The 19,135-nt window shown below is 34.9% G+C and overlaps 1 protein-coding gene across 9 annotated transcripts in view; it reads left to right on the forward strand.

Annotated features, from left to right (window-relative positions):
* The window catches only part of DOP1A (DOP1 leucine zipper like protein A), a 73,169-nt gene that overhangs the window by 34,603 nt on the left and 19,431 nt on the right, over positions 1-19,135 (forward strand). For 5 of the 9 annotated variants that reach the window (XM_084890609.1, XM_084890602.1, XM_084890605.1 and 2 more), the window contains 10 exons: positions 143-764; positions 1,403-1,677; positions 2,757-2,909; positions 4,989-5,089; positions 6,526-6,782; positions 8,341-10,324; positions 11,101-11,245; positions 11,350-11,532; positions 13,239-13,364; positions 17,833-17,967. In XM_084890609.1, coding sequence (XP_084746735.1) covers positions 143-764; positions 1,403-1,677; positions 2,757-2,909; positions 4,989-5,089; positions 6,526-6,782; positions 8,341-10,324; positions 11,101-11,245; positions 11,350-11,532; positions 13,239-13,364; positions 17,833-17,967 — 3,981 coding nt within the window. The remainder of the gene's footprint in view (positions 1-142; positions 765-1,402; positions 1,678-2,756; positions 2,910-4,988; positions 5,090-6,525; positions 6,783-8,340; positions 10,325-11,100; positions 11,246-11,349; positions 11,533-13,238; positions 13,365-17,832; positions 17,968-19,135) is intronic. The other 4 variants (XM_084890604.1, XM_084890607.1, XM_084890606.1 and 1 more) reach the window with 1 other exon arrangement.

Genomic DNA, 19,135 nt, shown 5'->3' on the forward strand with positions numbered 1-19,135 from the left:
AAAAAAAAAAGATTTAACTGAATATATAAAGTTGTGAAGAGGAATCTAAAATTGATTTTTTTTCCCAAACATGATCATTTCTAATTATTAATTCCTAATATATACATTTAGCTACTAAGCAGTTCTTTTTCATCTCTTCCAGGTATCATCAGTTTCTCTTGAAAATCCTACTGAAGTGTTTGAAGATGGAGAAAATCCACCAAGTAGTCAGTCATCAGAGAGTGGATTCACTGAATTTATACAGTATCAAGCAGACCGAACTGACGACCTTGACAGAGAACTGAGTGAGGGGCAGGGAGCAGCTGCCATCCCAATTGGTAGCACATCCTCTGAGACAGAAACGGCTTCCACTGTGGGATCTGAAGAGACCATCATCCAGCCTGCCTCCCTAGTCACTCAGGGGACAGCAACCCGAGGTGGGAAGACCATCCAAAAGACTGCAATGCAGTGCTGCTTGGAGTACGTCCAGCAGTTCCTCACCAGACTAATCAACCTCTACATTGTCCAGAGTAACTCTTTCTCACAAGCTTTGGCTACAGAGCATCATGGGGACCTCAGCCGAGAGCAAGGAGACACTTCAAAATGGGACAGGGATTCACACGGAGACGTTAAAGATAGAAATATAAGTAAACAGAAAACTTCAAAAGAATACCTTTCTGCCTTCCTTGCTGCCTGCCAGCTCTTTCTGGAGTGCTCAAGTTTTCCAGTTTACATTGCAGACGGGAACCATACCTCAGAGTTACATTCGGAACAGTCAGAGACTGGTAAGGTAGTTTATTTTATTCATATTCAAATATTTTCTATGGCATGCTATTTTTTTTTTTAACCCAGGAGCACTCAGATATTAAAAGTGAGATTTGTTTTCAGTTAATTTTTTAAGGTGTTTTAAATTTTGTAGATATTTTTAAATGCAATATTGTCGTGGGAAGATTATGTTGGAAAAGTTTGTGATTTTGAAGTCTTGTACAGTTTTCTTACAAGTGAATAGACACTAAAAAGGAAATTAACTCCATTCTTTGGAGAAAATGAACCTAATATTTAGATCCACTGTTGCTTTTCTCACTGTTTTTCTTTATTATGACTAGTATATGTATTTACCTTTATGTAAATTTTTGTATATACCCACAGTTCAGTGATTACTGCATAATGTTTGACTAATACACAATCTCAGTACAGGAAAACAGATTGTATAACTTGGCATAAGAAAAGTACATATGAAAAACAAGTTTATGAGAGTCTTTGTTACTGCTGTATTTTCTAGTCTAGTGGAGAAGCCATTGGTTTTGTTAACAGATCAAGACCTAAAGGTAGTAAGCTTTGTTATTTTAAATTAACTGGGGAGTTAGAGTATATATGAAGGTTTAGTGTGATGCACTGTGTTGGCTTCCATCTTTTGTTTCAGACTGTGAGCATGTGCAGCCTCCATTGTGGCTCCAGACTCTAATGAATGCGTGCAACCAAGCAAGTGATTTCAGTGTGCAGAGTGTCGCTATCTCACTAGTCATGGACCTGGTGGCATTGACTCAGTCTGTGGTCATGGTCACCGGGGAAAACATCAATAGTGTGGAACCTGTGCAACCCTTAAGTCCAAACCAGGGAAGAGTAGCTGTGGTTATTAGACCTCCCCTCACTCCGGGCAATCTGAAGTACATAGCTGAGAAGACTGAATTTTTTAAGGTAAATGCTAAATATATACATGACTAAGATGATACTTGACCTAGTTTGCATGGCAAAGACTTTAAAGATTATAATCATGCTTAATTTAACACCTTAATATCATACTGTATAGAAAAAGATACCACAATTGTGTACTGCTTTGCACATCTTATTCCCACTTTTGTATGGAGAAAAAAGATAAGGATGGAGGAAATAATTTCAGCTAAAATAAAAAAAAGAAAAAGGAAAGCTCTATAGAGTAAAACTTATTTCCAGATGAAGTGGTTGAAGCACTTTTGCTTTGTACAACTTAACTCTTCAAAACTCCTAGGAAAAGTTTTTCTGACTTCATATTGTTTGCTTATCATTTGTGATATATGATGACATTTAGGAAAGATATTGTCTCTAATTTCTGCAACAGTACAAATGATATTCTCTATATAGAAAGCACATCAAGCATATTTGCATTGTTTTACATCTAAGCAGATTTTTATACAAAAAAAAAATTTAAACATTTCTTTCTCTGCTTCCAAGTCATTGTGCCACTCCAGATAGTTTCTGCTGCTGGATTAAAGCTGATTTCTATAAGGTTGTGGTGATAAACCCTGATGATTGTACTTTTTTTTTTTTTTTAACATTGTCATAGAGCAAGTGCTGTGTTAACGTATACGTGGAACTCTGAAATACAGATGACCTACTTTATATGCCTTAAGTAGTTTGGATATTTGGGCTATTTCACTTTGCAACATATCCCTGTAAATATTAAATATTCAATGTGGGAGTTGTGCCCTCTTAAGAATAATGTATTCTAGCATCACTTTACTAAATGTCATTAAAATAATGAAATGGGGACTTACTTTGGCTCTGCAGAAAGTGTTTACATGTCTGATGTTTAAAATAATATTAAAGGACTAAGGGCCTGAATGACAGTAGGCAGGTGAAAGGTACACTTTTAAATCTCATCCCAGTATCATAATGAGTATCAAAGACCTTCGAGTTCTGGCCATATGACTTGTATGTACCAGTAGGAAGTTCGTTAATGAGTTTACATTTACATTCATGGTTTTATAATACTGTTACCTTTACCTCTTTTTCTACAGCATGTAGCTTTCACACTGTGGGACCAGCTGGGAGATAGCACCCCTCAGCACCACCAAAAGAGTGTGGAGCTGTTCTACCAGTTACATAACTTGGTTCCTTCTTCCAGCATCTGTGAGGATGTGATAAGCCAGCAGTTAACTCATAAAGACAAGGTGACTTCTCTTATCCTGTGTCCACTCCCCACTCCTATTATACCAAATGTAAAGTTGGGAAACCTTAGGAAAATGATTACAGCTAGTATCTGAACAAGAGAAAATAGAGGTTTGTTCAGTGATTTTAATGTCTTTAAAATAAAGGTCCTATTCTTTTTACAGGAAAATTCTTTACAAAAACATCTGTAATATAAAAAATCAAGTAACTCAAAATTAAATACTGGGTTTGTTTCTTGGTTCAGGACACCAGTTAGTTATAGGTAGTTATGATTAAGGTTTTTGCTGGTCCAAGTTCTAGACTCATTTCAAGAGGCCTCAGTGGCCTCAGTTGTGGTACTAATGGATACATTAATACATGGGAAATGAAATAATAGGTGTCAGTTACATTTATCAGCTATATAATGCTAATATGTGAGATTGTATTATTTTCATTACATTACATATCCAAAATAAGGATTTTTGTATTCTAATGTATAGGAAGTTAGGTCAGAGTAAAGATGTCTGAGTTACCAGTGAGCCTGAGAGGAAGTTGGAACACATTCTAATTGATCTATTCCAGATAACTAATGAAGTATGTGGTCTTCCTGCACCTGCTCTGTAATATAAACTCAAGATTTTATTAAATAGCTTTTAGAAGTAGATTGCCCTAATTGAATAAAGCCTCAATTCTAGTGAGTTTGAATGGGTCATACTCAAAAAAGGCATTGTGATGCCCTAGCTGGTTTGGCCTGTGGACTGAAGGGTCCCGGGTTCAATTCTGGTCAAGGGCACATGCCTGCCCTATCCCCAGTAGAGGATGTGCAGGAGGCAGCTGATCAGTGCTTCTCTCTCATCATTGATGTTTCTACCTCTCCCTCTCCTTTCCTCTCTGAAATGAATAAAAATATATTTAAAAAAATAATAACAACAAGAAACATTAAAACAAAAAGGCATTATGTTGAGTAAATGAAACATTTGGCAGGGTAGGAAAGTGGCAAATGGAGAAGTAAATGAAAAAGAATGGAAAGTTTATTCCTAGGAAAAATGTTAAAATTCTATTTTAGCTGCAACACATTCTTACAAAACTGTTCAGAAATAAAATTTTAAATAAAGCCTTATATTTCAATTAAATTTTGTTTACATCACATTACATATATTTAGGACAAATTACATACCTGTTTACTTGTGTAACATTTCATTTGTAAAAAAATACTAAGTCCTGAATAAAGATACTACACGGCCATGTAAAAAGTTAAAAGTACCTGTTATTATTTTTTTATGTGTTTGTATTGGTTGATGTAAAAACACAGGGTTTATAGGAAAAACATTTATTATGCCCACAGAAAAAGCAAGCAATTCTCAAGCAACTTAAATAGTTGCTGTTCCTGGATTTGGGGGAGGAGGGGGAAGGCCTTTTACTTGAAGGATCCTACAAGAGCTAGAGAAAGACTATAAACATTTTAATAATATCACAATTTCTACTTGATTTACATTAATATGTGTTCATTATCGAATACCAAATGCTGGCCTTTCTAAACAATTTATTTTTACATTGTTGTAGCCATTATTATCTTAACACTTAAACCTTATTCAAATAATTCCCAAAATAGTGTAATATTTTTCTGTAGAAATAATGTTTTAGGTATTTAAATTTTTTAATCAAATAAACCATCTTTGTAAGTGATAAATTCATTTGTGATTAATATATAATTTCTGGGAGCAAAAATAAATCATATATCAATAGTATAATGAAGTCAATTTTGACTACTAAGTATTTGTATCAAAATGAGGGGGAAGTGCTTCCTATACTGAGCATATCATGAGGGATGCACATTATCAACACGTCTTTACAATAACCTAGTAAACTGATTACCTCTCTGAATTAATAAGTATTTATCAGGCAGCCTAAGATGATCCTTTGTGTTTAATATTTTGTATTTAGGTATTTTCTATGTTTCTACTTCCATGAGAAAATAAAGTTTTGGAGTATCATGAACATTGAACACAGTACTCTTAAATAGCTCCTTTGATTTTTTACTAAAATAGCTTAATATCTTCAAAGGAAAGTAAAATAATGTAATCTCTTATATTCCTCCTCAGAAAATAAAGATGGAGGCGCATGCAAAGTTTGCAGTTCTTTGGCATCTAACAAGGGACCTCCATATAAATAAGTCTTCATCTTTTGCTCGTTCTTTTGACAGGTTGGTTGCATTTTATGTTCAGATTTTATCTTATAAAATGTTAAAATTTTATCTTATCTTATATATCTTACTGTCTCTTTTGTTGACTCCTTTGTTCATTTGGCAGGGGTAGGCAATAGCAATGTACACATTTTATAAATAGAACTTATAAATTTTAGTTAAAAATCTAAGCTACATTAAAATTCATGGCATTTTCATGTATCTAGTAGATTTCATTTATCTGCCAGATTTGCCCTTTTTTGCTCTGGAGCACTCAGTGTCCCTCTTTTGTTGGATGACTGTTTATCAAGTCCCAATAATGTGGTAGATGCCATTCCATGTATCATGATTATAGCAGTGGAAACAGCCTTCTTGAATCTGTAATCACATTCAGTAACATAACATGTAAATAGTACATTGTATAAGTGTTTCTCTAGCAGTTATGCTCAATCTTTTGCCTGAACTGGTATTTATTAAAATTAAAAGCTAAAATACTGACATCCCTTTCATGGATTCAAAGAACCTATAAGTGCCTGAGAGTGGTTCTGAAATTTGTCTAGCCTATTTAGATGACTCATTCCAAAATATGAGATTTGCATTGACTTCCAAGTAGATGTCACTTACAAGTAGATTCGTATATTGGCATAAAGTCGCAATCTCACCAGCAGGTTTCATAGAGGTGGCCACAAATCTTTGTTTAAAGCCCAGCTCAGATCACATGTCTGCTCTATTGAATGTATGCCAACTGGTGCTTTTTAAGCAGCATCACCATCTTTAAATGATCTGCTATTGAACTTCTATAACGAAGTAGGCCCTAGGCCTAGAAACTTTACAAATATCATCTCTAATTTGACGACCATGTTTCCTCATCGTACAAGTGAGGCAGTGAAGGCCCAGAGAAGTTGTGACTTGCCCAAGAGCACACATGAGATCAAATGAATGGCCCAGATTTGAATCATGGGTATTCTGATCCAAACCATTCCTCATGCCTTGAATTAAGTGCATAGTTTTGATTCATAAAGAGAATGGGACAGAGGAGCATGGACCAGCATAGAGGTAACATTGACTTGAATTGGAAGAGGGTTCAATATTTGGTGACAGGAATATGTTGCTAAAACAAGTCTAATTTTGTAAGGTGTTTTATTATTATTATTATTCTTATTATTATTCTTATTATTATTCTTTACTATTTATCTTAAGAATAATGTATCCTTGTGAAATTTTAGGAATCCAAGTACCTACAAAAGGGGAAAAGACAGTTTTCTCCTTATTGTACCTACTGACACTGTGAGATTAAGATTATTAAAATGCTGTGGTCAAAGTTATCCTGAAGTATGACTAGTTTAAATGGTTAATTCAAAATATGAAACACAACTTATAATGTTAATTTTAGAAAAGTTAAGAGTGTCACAGTAAAAGTGGGTATTTTGTTCTTTACTTATTTGTGTTTATTGTAGGTCACTGTTCATCATGTTAGATAGCCTTAACAGTGTCGATGGTTCTACCAGCTCTGTGGGACAAGCCTGGCTAAACCAAGTTCTACAAAGACATGATATTGCAAGAGTATTGGAGCCATTGCTATTGCTCCTGCTTCATCCCAAAACTCAGAGAGTTTCAGTGCAGCGTGTCCAAGCAGAACGTTACTGGAGTAAGGCTTGTTATCCTGGAGAAGAAAGTGACAAGCATTTCATGGAAAATTTTGCATGTAGCAATGGTGAATATCACATGCAAGTAAAACAGCTCTGTTTAGAGTTAAGTTTTTAAAATAAAGTGAGAGTTGAACACAACAGTGATTGACAAGAAAATTGAATGCGATATTTTTTTGAATGGGCTTATTTTCTCCCCTCTGCATGCATTAGCAGTGCTCATGTGGGCCATGTCTGTATGTGCTTTGTCAGTGACCCTTTTAGAAGAGTTGGATCTCTTATCAGTTGACTCTTCTTTCAGGGAGTTATCACAGCATTGGTCAGAGACATCCTTCAGTTTTGATGGAAATACCTTTAGTTTTATTTTGCAATCCTAGTCCTACAAGGCTCTGCAGATACTTCACTAGGAATGCATAATCTTATAGTGCATATTTATCTTTCATGAGTCATTTTCCTCATCTGTAAAATGGGAATCATAATCCATTTCTCAAGTCATATTTTATGACATGTTTAATCTAGTGACTGGCATATTTTATTTGGTAAATACTGTTATTACACTCTACAAACTGTTGGGTGAAGCCTTATATAACACAGAATTAGATTTATTTATTATATGAAAGGGACAGAAGATTCTCACTTAATATCATTTGTATCTCAACAACCCTATGAGGTCAGCATTTAAAAAGTAATTATACTGAGCAGGGAGCTGATTCTTAGAAGGTTGTGCTATCTCAAAGGCTCACTGCTGGTAAGTGATGCAAGCTGGAACTACACCATCCTGCTATTTCACTTTTAGTGAGTTTCTACAGAGTCTGTTCCTTTCTCTAGATTCCTTTCCCTGAATCTTCTAAAAGATGCCCCACCCTGCTAATTGCCAGAACTTCTAAGTGTTAATCGCTACCTACTATCACGATTCCAGCTTGTCTGCTGAATTCTCACCTCTCCTGAAATCAATCTCAGCCCTCACCTGTGGTATCATGATGCTTTCCCTGAAAGTGATAGCATTTGGTTTGTACAATTCATATGCAACTAAGCCTTCCATCCATTCTAAAAGAATTCCATCAATGTAGTATGCTCTCCAAAAAGTATAGAAATAGATCAATGTATTCGTGATCCCCCGCTGATTTTAAGCTCCTTAGAGGGAACAATGTTGTCTTTTTTCTTCTCTCATCTTCATTGTCTTGCTTTAGGGCATTACTCATACTAGATTATTCCTAAACGTTTTCTGAATTTTATCAGAATCAAGGAGGTTGTATTTTTATACTTCTCTTTAGCATAACACAGGGAGGAAAAGAGCACTAAAATTCTGAATTGTAGTAAAAAAATGGATGTCTTATTTGGGGATCAGGGCAAATTTTTATATTTCATCTGTATTAAATGTACTCTTCTGTTTTAAGTTTAATTCAGTTGAATAATAGGCCTTCTATTGTTGAATTGTGTTTATTAAATTCTAGTTAACAGTTATATAATTTCTAACTTAAAAAGTGTAAAATAGTAAAATATGATTTTTAATAGTAAATATAAGTAGGTTTTGAAACTAATGTTTAAAATTCTTGAGTTCAGTGTACATTTCTACATTTTCATTATTTAAAATTTTTCCTTCTTTGCTATTTTTTCATATACCAGTAAGCCAAATACAACTCATTGCATCTAAAGGAAATGGTGAAAAGCCGCTTACCGTGGACGAAATAGAGAACTTTAGTCTCACCGTTAATCCATTAAGTGACAGACTTTCCCTTCTAAGTACCAGCAGTGAGACAATTCCAATGATTGTATCCGATTTTGATCTTCCAGACCAACAGATAGAAATACTTCAGAGTTCTGACTCTGGATGTTCACAGTCCTCTGCAGGGGACAACCTGAGTTACGAAGTTGATCCTGAAAATGTAAATACCCAAGAGGACTCTCAGATGCTGAACACAAGCTCCCCAGATGATGATGTTCAGCAGGTAGTGTTTGACCTGATATGTAAAGTTGTAAGTGGCCTCGAAGAAGAATCAGCATCAGCTACTTCTCAGTTAGAAATTGAAGCTATGCCCCCAAAGCATGGTGATGTGGATCCAGGCGAGGAGCCAATTAAAAGTGAAGATCAGTCCACTCAGCAGAGCACTTCCCTGAGTAACGAAAGATCTCAGTTTCTCTCTGTGTCTGCAGAAGATGGCCGTGAGTGCATGGCAACTGGAATCTCCAGAAATAGCTCCTCACCTTGTATTTCTGAAACCACACAGACTCCCCATGACTCTTCTCTTGCTTCCACAGAAACCAAATCTAGACAGAGGAGTCACAGTAGTATTCAGTTCAGCTTCAAAGAAAAATTATCAGAAAAAGTCTCAGAGAAAGAAACAATCGTTAAGGAGTCAGGCAAACAGCCAGGAGCAAAACCTAAAGTAAAACTTGCCAAGAAAAAGGATGATGACAAGAAAAAAACTTCAAATGAAAAACTCAAACAAACCAGTGTATTTTTTAGTGACGGTCTGGATTTAGAGAACTGGTACAGCTGTGGAGAGGGAGACATTTCTGAAATTGAGAGTGACATGGGTTCTCCAGGATCACGGAAATCTCCCAGTTTCAACATCCATCCTCTCTATCAGCATGTGCTCCTGTATCTCCAGTTGTATGACTCATCCAGGACTCTGTATGCTTTTTCTGCCATCAAAGCCATATTGAAAACTAACCCTATTGCTTTTGTAAATGCCATTTCAACCACTAGTATAAATAATGTGTATACTCCTCAGTTATCTCTGCTTCAGAATCTATTAGCCAGACACCGGATTTCTGTTATGGGCAAAGACTTTTATAGTCACATTCCAGTGGACTCAAATCATAACTTCAGGAGTTCTATGTACATAGAAATTCTCATTTCCCTCTGTTTATATTACATGCGTAGCCATTATCCAACTCATGTCAAGGTTACTGCACAGGATTTAATAGGCAATCGGAACATGCAGATGATGAGCATAGAAATTTTGACACTTCTCTTTACTGAGCTGGCAAAAGTAATAGAAAACTCAGCAAAGGGTTTCCCTAGTTTTATCTCTGATATGTTATCTAAGTGCAAAGTTCAGAAAGTAATTCTTCACTGTTTGCTGTCATCTATCTTTAGTGCACAGAAATGGCATAGTGAAAAAATGGCAGGTAAGAATGTGATTGCTGTGGAAGAAGGTTTCTCAGAGGACAGCCTTATCAATTTCTCCGAGGATGAGTTTGACAATGGCAGCACACTCCAGTCACAACTTCTTAAAGTTCTTCAGAGACTCATTGTTCTAGAACACTGGGTAATGACTGTCCCTGAAGAGAATGAAACAGGTTTTGATTTTGTTGTATCTGATCTGGAACACATCAGTCCCCATCAGCCCATGACTTCTCTTCAGTATTTGCATGCTCAGCCAATCACATGCCAAGGCATGTTCCTCTGTGCAGTGATACGGGCCTTACATCAACACTGTGCTTGTAAGATGCACCCACAATGGATTGGTTTAATCACATCTACTTTGCCTTACATGGGAAAAGTTCTACAGAGAGTGGTTGTTTCTGTGACACTACAGCTTTGCAGAAATTTAGATAATCTAATTCAGCAGTACAAATATGAAACAGGATTATCTGATAGTAGGTAAGAGTTGATTTTTAATTTTGTTTTAATTGACATTCACACATATATAACTGCTTAGGCACACAGAATGTCAGTCACAATTTGAGTAAATTAGTGGGTATCACTAGGTAGGTTACAAATAGTAAGTTATTTTCACAAAGAAGAAAATTCAGCTTGAGGAGTAATAATTAAACAATGGTGATTGGAAAAGATAAGGAAATGTTTAAACAAGCCTTTTCCTCCTAAGGGCTGAAATTAATTCCGTTCTACTTCTCTGAGCTAGCAAAAGTAATAGCCCAGAAAAAATGTTTCCCTAGTTTTATCTGAATGTTATCTAAGTGCAAATTAATTTCACACTAAATTAATTTAAAATTACAAATCTTTTCCTATCTGATTTTATTTCTTGTTTGGAGGAGAAATTCCATATGTATCCCCAGGCCATACTTAAAATTAGTCTGCCAAATGAGCCAGATGATTAGTATGTAGACTAATTTCTGGTTTGTCTCCCATATAACCTCAGCAACTACATGTAAAATATAAGAAAACTGCCAGCATTATTTATTATTGATTTGCCTGCCCTACACAGTTGCTAGAGATTTACTGGCATTGGTTACATTGTATATAATATCTTAGCCAAAAACAACTTTAGTACATATAATGTAACATATATTTTATAAATTAGGACATAAAAGCTACTAATTTATTATTTTAGTCATTTACATATATAATCTTTATTGAGCACTTACTATGTGCCTAGAACATTTAATATTAATAAAATATGGACTTTTGTTTTTCAGAACTTATGTTCAAATGAATGCATTTTATTTCAGGCCTCTGTGGATGGCATCAATTATTCCACCAGATATGATCCTTATTCTTTTAGAAGGGATCACAGCCATTATCCATTACTGTTTGTTGGATCCCACTACACAGTATCTCCAAGTAAGACTGCATAAATATTTTACTTTTAAAAAAAATTATGCTATACAAGTCCCCATTTAAAAACCTCAGTAAGTGATAATATGTTTTCCCCCCAACTTTAATAGCTTTGGGTCAATGTAGACCACAGGCACTTGTATGAAGCCCGCAAAGGAATCCTCTCAATCCTTCATATGATCATGTCCTCTGTGACACTGCTTTGGAGCATACTGCATCAGGCTGATTCTTCGGAAAAGATGACTGTTGCTGCATCTGCATCTGTTACCACTATTAATCTTGGAGCCACAAAGGTTAGAAATTCACACTTCACCTGGGGCTTAAGAGTCTGTTTTAGCACTGTTCCAGAAATTATATTCAGAATTTATGAATAATTTCAGTAGTATGTATGGCACTCTAGTGTATTGGATAATTACCAAATAATTTTATGACACATCATAAAATTCATCTATTTAAAGTGCATGCAATATAGTGATTTTTAGAAACATACTTGAAGAGTAGTGAAACAATCACCACACTCTACTTTTCAAACATATCTATTACCACAAAGATTCCGCATATCCATTTGCAGTCACTCCGTGTTCCTCCCCCTAACCTCCATACACTACTAATCTGTATTCTTTATATGAAGAGTTTCTTCTGAGCATTTTGAATAAACGGGACCACACATTATTTCATCTTTTGTATTTAGTTTTCATATGACAATGTTTTTTATGTTTATTCATATATGTTAAACTTTGTTCTTTTCAAAGAGCTTTAAAATATTTATAGCCTTTTACCTAGTAGTGAATTTTAAAGTAATCAAAAATTATGAAAAGATATAAGGCAAACAGAGAGATGCTAAATAATAAATAAGGGGATGGTTAAGTAAATTATTTTTTAGGGTTGCATTATGTAGCTACTATTAATTGTAGTTTTGAGAATTCTTAGTGGGTAGAAAAATGCTTAAAAGTTTAGTGAAACAGGGATGTTACTTAGTTGAACAAATGCTGTATTTCCAGTTATGTAAAGAAAATAAATTTCTCTCAGAAAAAGGAATAAATTTAAGTGTTAATAGTGATTATCTCAGAATGGTGGAATTAATGTTTGTTTTAAAAATACTGTTACATATTTTTCAGATTTTCTACTTTATACTTAGAAGAAAATTATATTAATTTTTAAAAGTGTGTTATGCTATGTCAGTTTTAGAATTGACATTCTTCTATTATCTAGACCTGATTTCCTGGACTTTTGAGTCATGGGAACATGTTTGTAATTGGGAAAAGGGGTAGGGTTAGAATCATGAGGAAAATTTTGTCTAAGTACTGATATTTGGATTCAACTGTGGTTTTTATTTTATTCAATTTTACTAAAGTGTAAAACTCTTTCCCCTCTTAATAATGAATCTACATTAAACGTAATTGAATTTCATGTATAGTTGCCCTGTGAGCCACATGGGTTGGGGGTACTGATCCCAGTGCATTGGAAAATCTATGAGTAACTTTTGTCTGCCTCCAAATTTTCCCCCCTCAATGTCAGTGGAGGATTGATTCCAGGACACCTCCCCTGGTGTCAAAATCTGTAGGTGATCAAGTGTCCTATATAGAATAGCCGAGAACAGTGCATACTATTGTATTCACATATATGGACTTCACATCAATGGACTCCCAAATGCAGATGGAAAATAGTGCAAGTATTTATTGGGGAAAAATTAACATATTATTGAATCTTTGCAATTCAAATACTTGTTGTTCAAGGGTCAACTATATTGTGTTTTTCTGTTATTTCATCATACTAATTACACTCTTGAATTTATCTGATTGGTTGTCATTTTGTGGGACACCCTCCCCTACGGCCTCGTTTTTAGAATTAAAATGACCATGGTTGCATATATTAACTTGATTAAAGTTTACTGTTGTTTAGGTAGAGTAAATACTGTACATTACTTCAAGAAAAAAAGTGCAGTTTAGTTGTTAATGATTTCATACTTTTTAATTTACTCGTCACTTGCTTGTTTTAGAACTTGAGACAGCAAATTCTTGAATTATTGGGCCCCATTTCAATGAATCATGGTGTTCACTTTATGGCTGCCATTGCATTTGTATGGAACGAAAGAAGGCAGAATAAAAATATCAACAGGACCAAGGTATGTATTTAATCATTTTATACTTTTTTGTTTGGTAAAGCATTTGGCGAGTACAGTAAGTCCTCACTTAACATTGACCATGGGTTCTTGAAACATATAAGGAAACCAATTTTACCATAGGCTAATTGATATAAACAACAGTTAAGTTCTTACAGCATTTCATCCATGTTATAATGAAAAGATATTGAACAAAACAATATCACTTGATGACCAGCTAATTTTCAACTCTCCATTAATTAAAAAGGGCCAGTATCGGGTAAGTAAGTAGAAAAAGCAACATTTTGTGCACCTGTTTAGGTAACAACTTGATGCTTAAATTTCTTAAATAATTATAAAAGGTATTTTTTTATGTGAAAAGAAAAATTAGTATGATATTAAAACTGTAGCCATATTTAAACAGCCATGATGATATAGTACTGTGCTAGCTATTCAAAGGATACAAAGCAAAGGTATGAAAAGTTTTTATGTTCACTAGTTTTTCATTATGACATAATAGGTTAAATAGCTTGTTTCTAAATGTAATTCGTAAATTGTTTTTTGCTGGGTTATATACGTGAAAATTTTGTTACTTTGTGACTTTTAAAGCTCAAGAAAGTTGTCCTATAATTAGAAATAAATAGTGACACGTTAGAATATTAAGGCTATTTACATTCGGACAAGATACACGATTTGTCTAGCTAGAGGTTTCTGATATGTTATTTTTGTGCTGAATTCACATTATATTCATGCTGACATTTCTAAAGTACTAAAAATAAACATTTCTCTTATATGACATTATTTTAACATTTGAGAATTAGGTAGTAGATATTACATTGGACAGAATTAGAATCCTGGAATATGTAAAATCAGTCAATTAATATTTGACAAAGGAAGCAAGAACATACAATGGGATAATGATAATCTATTAATTAAACGTTGTTTGCAACATTAGGCAGATATTTGCAAAAAAGTGAAACTAGATCATCTCCTTACACCATATACAATTATATACTCAAAATGGATTAAAAACTTAAATGTAAGACTGGAAACCATAAAAATCATAGAAAACATAAATAGGTATCTTGGACATTTCTCTTCACAAATCTCCTTGGACAGGGTAAACAAAAGGAAAAATAAACAAATGCAACTACATTATCTTAAAAGTTCATGCACAGCAAAGGAAACCATCACAAAGAAAGAAAAGACAACCCATTGAATGGAGAAATATTCACCAATGATACATATGATAAAGGGTTAATATTAAAAATTGATAAAGAACTCAAAAAATACAAACAATCTGAATTAAAAATGCTCAAAGGACCCTGGCAGGTAGCTTAGTTGATTGGAACGTAGTACCATACCACAGAGGTTGGGTTTCAGGGTTTCAGTTCCAGATCAGAGCAGATACCAAGGTGGGGGTTCAGTGTTGGGAGTTTGATCCCTGGTTGGGGCAGATACATGGGGCAACCAATCAATGTTTCTCTCTCACATCAGTGTTTCTCTTTCCTCCCCTCCTCCCCTCTCTATCTTCCTCTTTCTCTTAAATAAGTAAAAATATATCCTCAGATGAGAATTTAAAAATAAAATTGGCAAAGGATCCGGATAGACACTTCTTCAAAGAGGACATACAGATGGCCAATAGACATATGAAAAGATGCTTAGTGTCATTCATCATCAGAGAAATGCCGTTTAAAACCACAAGGAGATATTACTGGTCAGAATGGCTGTCAGTAAATTAAAATACAAGTGCTGGTGAGGATGTGGAGAAAAGGGAACTCTTGTGCACTGTTTGTGGTAATGCATATTGGTGCAGCCACTGTAGAAAATTCAAAAAATTAAAACTGCCTGTGACCCAGTGATTTCACTTCTGTTATATATCCAAAGACACCCAAAACATCAATTTGAAAGAATATATGCACCCCTATGTTCACTGCACCATTATTTACTAGTGGATAAAAAAGCAGTGGTACATATATATAATGGAATATTGCTCGGCCATAAAAAAAAAAAAAAAAAAAAAAAGAAGGAAGTTTTACCATTAGCAACAGCATGGGTGGACCTAGAGGGTCTTATGTTAAGTTATAGAAGTCGGTCAGAGAAAAACAAATACCATATGATTTCACTTATATGTAGAATCTAAAGAAAACTATAAACAAAACAGAAGCAGACTCAAACAGAGTGATAGTTGCCAGAGGGGCAGATGATTGGGGGTGAAAGATGGGAGAGGGGTTGGGTGTGAAGGAATTAAGCAGTACAAATTGGTAGCTATAGAATAGTCACAGGGATATAAAGTACTTCATAGGGAATATAATTAATAATATTGTAATAACCTTGTGGTATCAGATGGAAACTGGATTTATTGGGGTAATAAGTTATGTAATGTCCAATCACTGGTTTATACATCTAAAGCTATGAATATAAAGATAAGGATTAACAGTCATATGGAAAAAAGCTTATATGATAGTCAAAGACCAAAACAACTATATATAAAAAAGAAGAAGAAACAATGCAGATCACAGAAGATGTGAACAACAACAATAATATCATCTTTCAATAAGTGAAACCATATTGCATCCATAAGATAAGAGACTGGTAGAAAGATCATTGCAAAAATTCAAATTTTCCTTGGATATTAAATTTTATAGCAGAAGCAAAACAAACTTTTTTTTAAAAAAAATATATTTTATTGATTTTGTACAGAGAGGAAGGGAGAGAGATAAAGAGTTAGAAACATCGATGAGAGAGAGTCATCGATCAGCTGCCTCTTGCACACCCCCTACTGGGGATATGCCCGCAACCAAGGTACATGCCCTTGACCGGAATCGAACCCGGGACCCTTTGGTCCCCAAGCCGACGCTCTATCCATTGAGCCAAACCAGTCTCGGCCAAAACAAACTTTTAAGAGTTGCAAACAAAAGAGGTAAATATCAGAAATAGCATGCAAACTTGGAAAGATGGACATGGAAAAAAAGAAAAAAAGAAAATTAGAGAAGTGAGCCCTGGCTGGTGTGGCTCAGTTGGTTGGAGTGTTGTCCTGTACACTAAAAGTTGGAGGGTTTGATTTCTGGTCAGGACACATACCCAGGTGGCAGGTTTGGTCCCAGTTGAGGCACATATGGGAGGCACCCGATTGATGATTCTCTCTCACATCAGTGTTTCTCTTTCTCTCTCCTCTCTCCCCCTCTCTCTCTTTTTCTCTTCTCCTCTCACTCCGCCCCCCCCTTCCGCTCTCTAAAAAAGTCAGTAAAATACACAGAAGAAAATTAAGGAATTGATACTGGAGGTTTAATATCTTTTTGCAGAAAGATAGAACAGAAAACAAATGAGAGAATAATATCAAAGAAATAGTACAAGAACATTCCTCTGACAGTTTGTGAAAAAGATCTCCACAAAGATCAGCATGTAATACCAGGACACTGGATTTAAAGAGATCTGAAAATACGCTCAAGAGAAAATACTGGAATAATGATAAGACTTGTCAATAGCAACACTGGAAATTGTGATGGAAAATTAGTTTCAAACTATAATTCCATACCCAGCCAAAATGTCACTTAAGGTGTTTTTGAACCATACAATGTCTCAAAAAAAAAAAAAAAATTGCCATAAATTTACACTTTCTCAACTACAGGAAAATGCATCTCCACCAGAGGAGGAATTAACCAAAAAGAAAGAAGTTTTAGGATCCAATCAATAGGAGTTCCAACACAGAAGAAAAAGAAAGGGAATTTCCAGGCTGATGGTCACAGGAGAGATATCAAGATGATACTGTTAGCAAGCCTAGAGGGCAGGAACCCAGGGTAGAACAGAAAGACATTGAGCAGATTTATCACGGGGGGAAAAAAAAAAAAAAAAAAAAAAGTACACACTAAATGGAGGAGGAAAGGGAGAAAATTAACTACCTAGTATGTTTGACTATATAATTAAAGAGATTTATAGTTACTGGAGCATTGGGGAAGAATTTGTGATAGAAATAGAGAAAACCAAATTTTAAAAAAGCAGTATCTTAATTGTAGGAAAAACAAAAAGTTTAATTAGAAGATAAATGCAATGATAGTGCAATATACAGCACAACCATAAGTAGGCATGTAAAATTAATGATATAACTATGTTGGGAGAACAGGAAGAAAAGAGTAAGCTACCTCAATCATTGTATCCTAAAATTAGAAGTCAGTAAGTAATATCTAAAATTGGGGCGAGTTAGGGAGTGAAATAGGAAAATATAATAGCATTGTGTTTTATTCAGAAATAATAGAAAAGAGCTAAGAGTTGAACATGGTTGCTTTGGGTCATGAGAAAGGATAGGGCACTGCAATTTTTTAAAAAATTCAGGCTTATTGGTCCTATATGATTTTTAAAAAATAATATACATGTGTTACTGATAAAAAATATAAAATTTACCAGATATATAATCAAACTTGAAAAATCCTTTGAAAGTCCTCTTAAAAGACTTACGTATACTCATATATAAATACAATAATGTGTTATCTAGGTTATTCCTGCAGCCAGTGAAGAACAGCTTTTACTGGTAGAACTGGTTCGCTCAATCAGTGTCATGAGGACAGAAACTGTTATACAGACTGTGAAAGAAGTTTTAAAGCAGCCCCCAGCCATAGCAAAAGACAAGGTAAGAAGAGCTCTTCTCAGCTTTTGTTTACAGTTCTATTTGAAAAATGATGCTGGTAGGTAAGGTTTTTGTTGTACAGTAATGTCCTTTGTGCAGAGATGAGTGCATGTAGCCCCTGCACTACTGTAATAAAAACAGTTATCAATAACTTCCTTCAGTGACTTACTATTGTGATCATTCTGTAGCTAGTGAAAAGCAGTTTACTGCTCATATCTCTATATGTACGTCTAAGGCACTCAACAGCTGCGTGACCTAATTCTTAGGGTCAGGAAAGGGAAGGCGGGTAGGGTTCTGGTCCTTTAACAGTACACTGAACATAGGGGTGCATATATTTTTTCGAATTAATGTTTTGGGTTTCTTTGTATATATACCAGAAGTGGAATCACTAGGTCATAAGGCAGTTCCATTTTTAATTTTTTGAGGGTCCTCCACACTGTTTCTACAATGGCTGCATCAATCTGCATTTCACCAACAGTGCACGGGGGTTCCCTTTTCTCCACATTGTCGCTAACACTTGCCATCATTGTCGCTAACACTTGCCATTTGTGGATTTATTGGCGATAGCCATTCTGACAGGCATGAGGTGATATCTCTTGTGGTTTTAAATAGCATTTCTCTGATGATTAATGACATTGAGCATCTTTTCATATGTCTATTGTCCATCTGCGTGTCCTCTTTGAGAGAGTGTATTCAGGTTTTTTGCCCATTTTTAAATTGGATTATTTGCATTTTTTTTTAGTATAAGAATTCTTTATAAATTTTGGATATTAACTCTTTATCATATGTGTCATTGGTGAATATGTTCTCCATTCAGTGGGTTGTCTTTTTTCCCCCTCCCTCCCTCCCTCCCTCCCTTCCTTTCAATACTTTCCTTTGCTGTGCAGGCTTTTGTTGTTTTCTTGCCCAAGAAGACTTGCTAAAAGAAATGTCCAAGATTTTACTACCTATGTTTTCTATGGTTTCCAGTCTTACATTTAAGTTTTTAATATATTTTGAGTTTATACTTGTATATATGGTGAAATGAGATAGTCTACTTTCATTTTTTTTCATGTATCTGTCCAATTTTTCCAACACCATGTAATGAGTAGATTATTTTTCCCCCAGTGTATATTCTTGCTTCCTTTGTGAAATATTATACTCATTGACCACGCAGGCATGGGTTTATTTC

The sequence above is a fragment of the Pipistrellus hanaki genome (assembly GCF_964339955.1).
Source record: "Pipistrellus hanaki genome assembly, chromosome: 7".
Taxonomy (NCBI): Eukaryota; Metazoa; Chordata; class Mammalia; order Chiroptera; family Vespertilionidae; genus Pipistrellus; species Pipistrellus hanaki.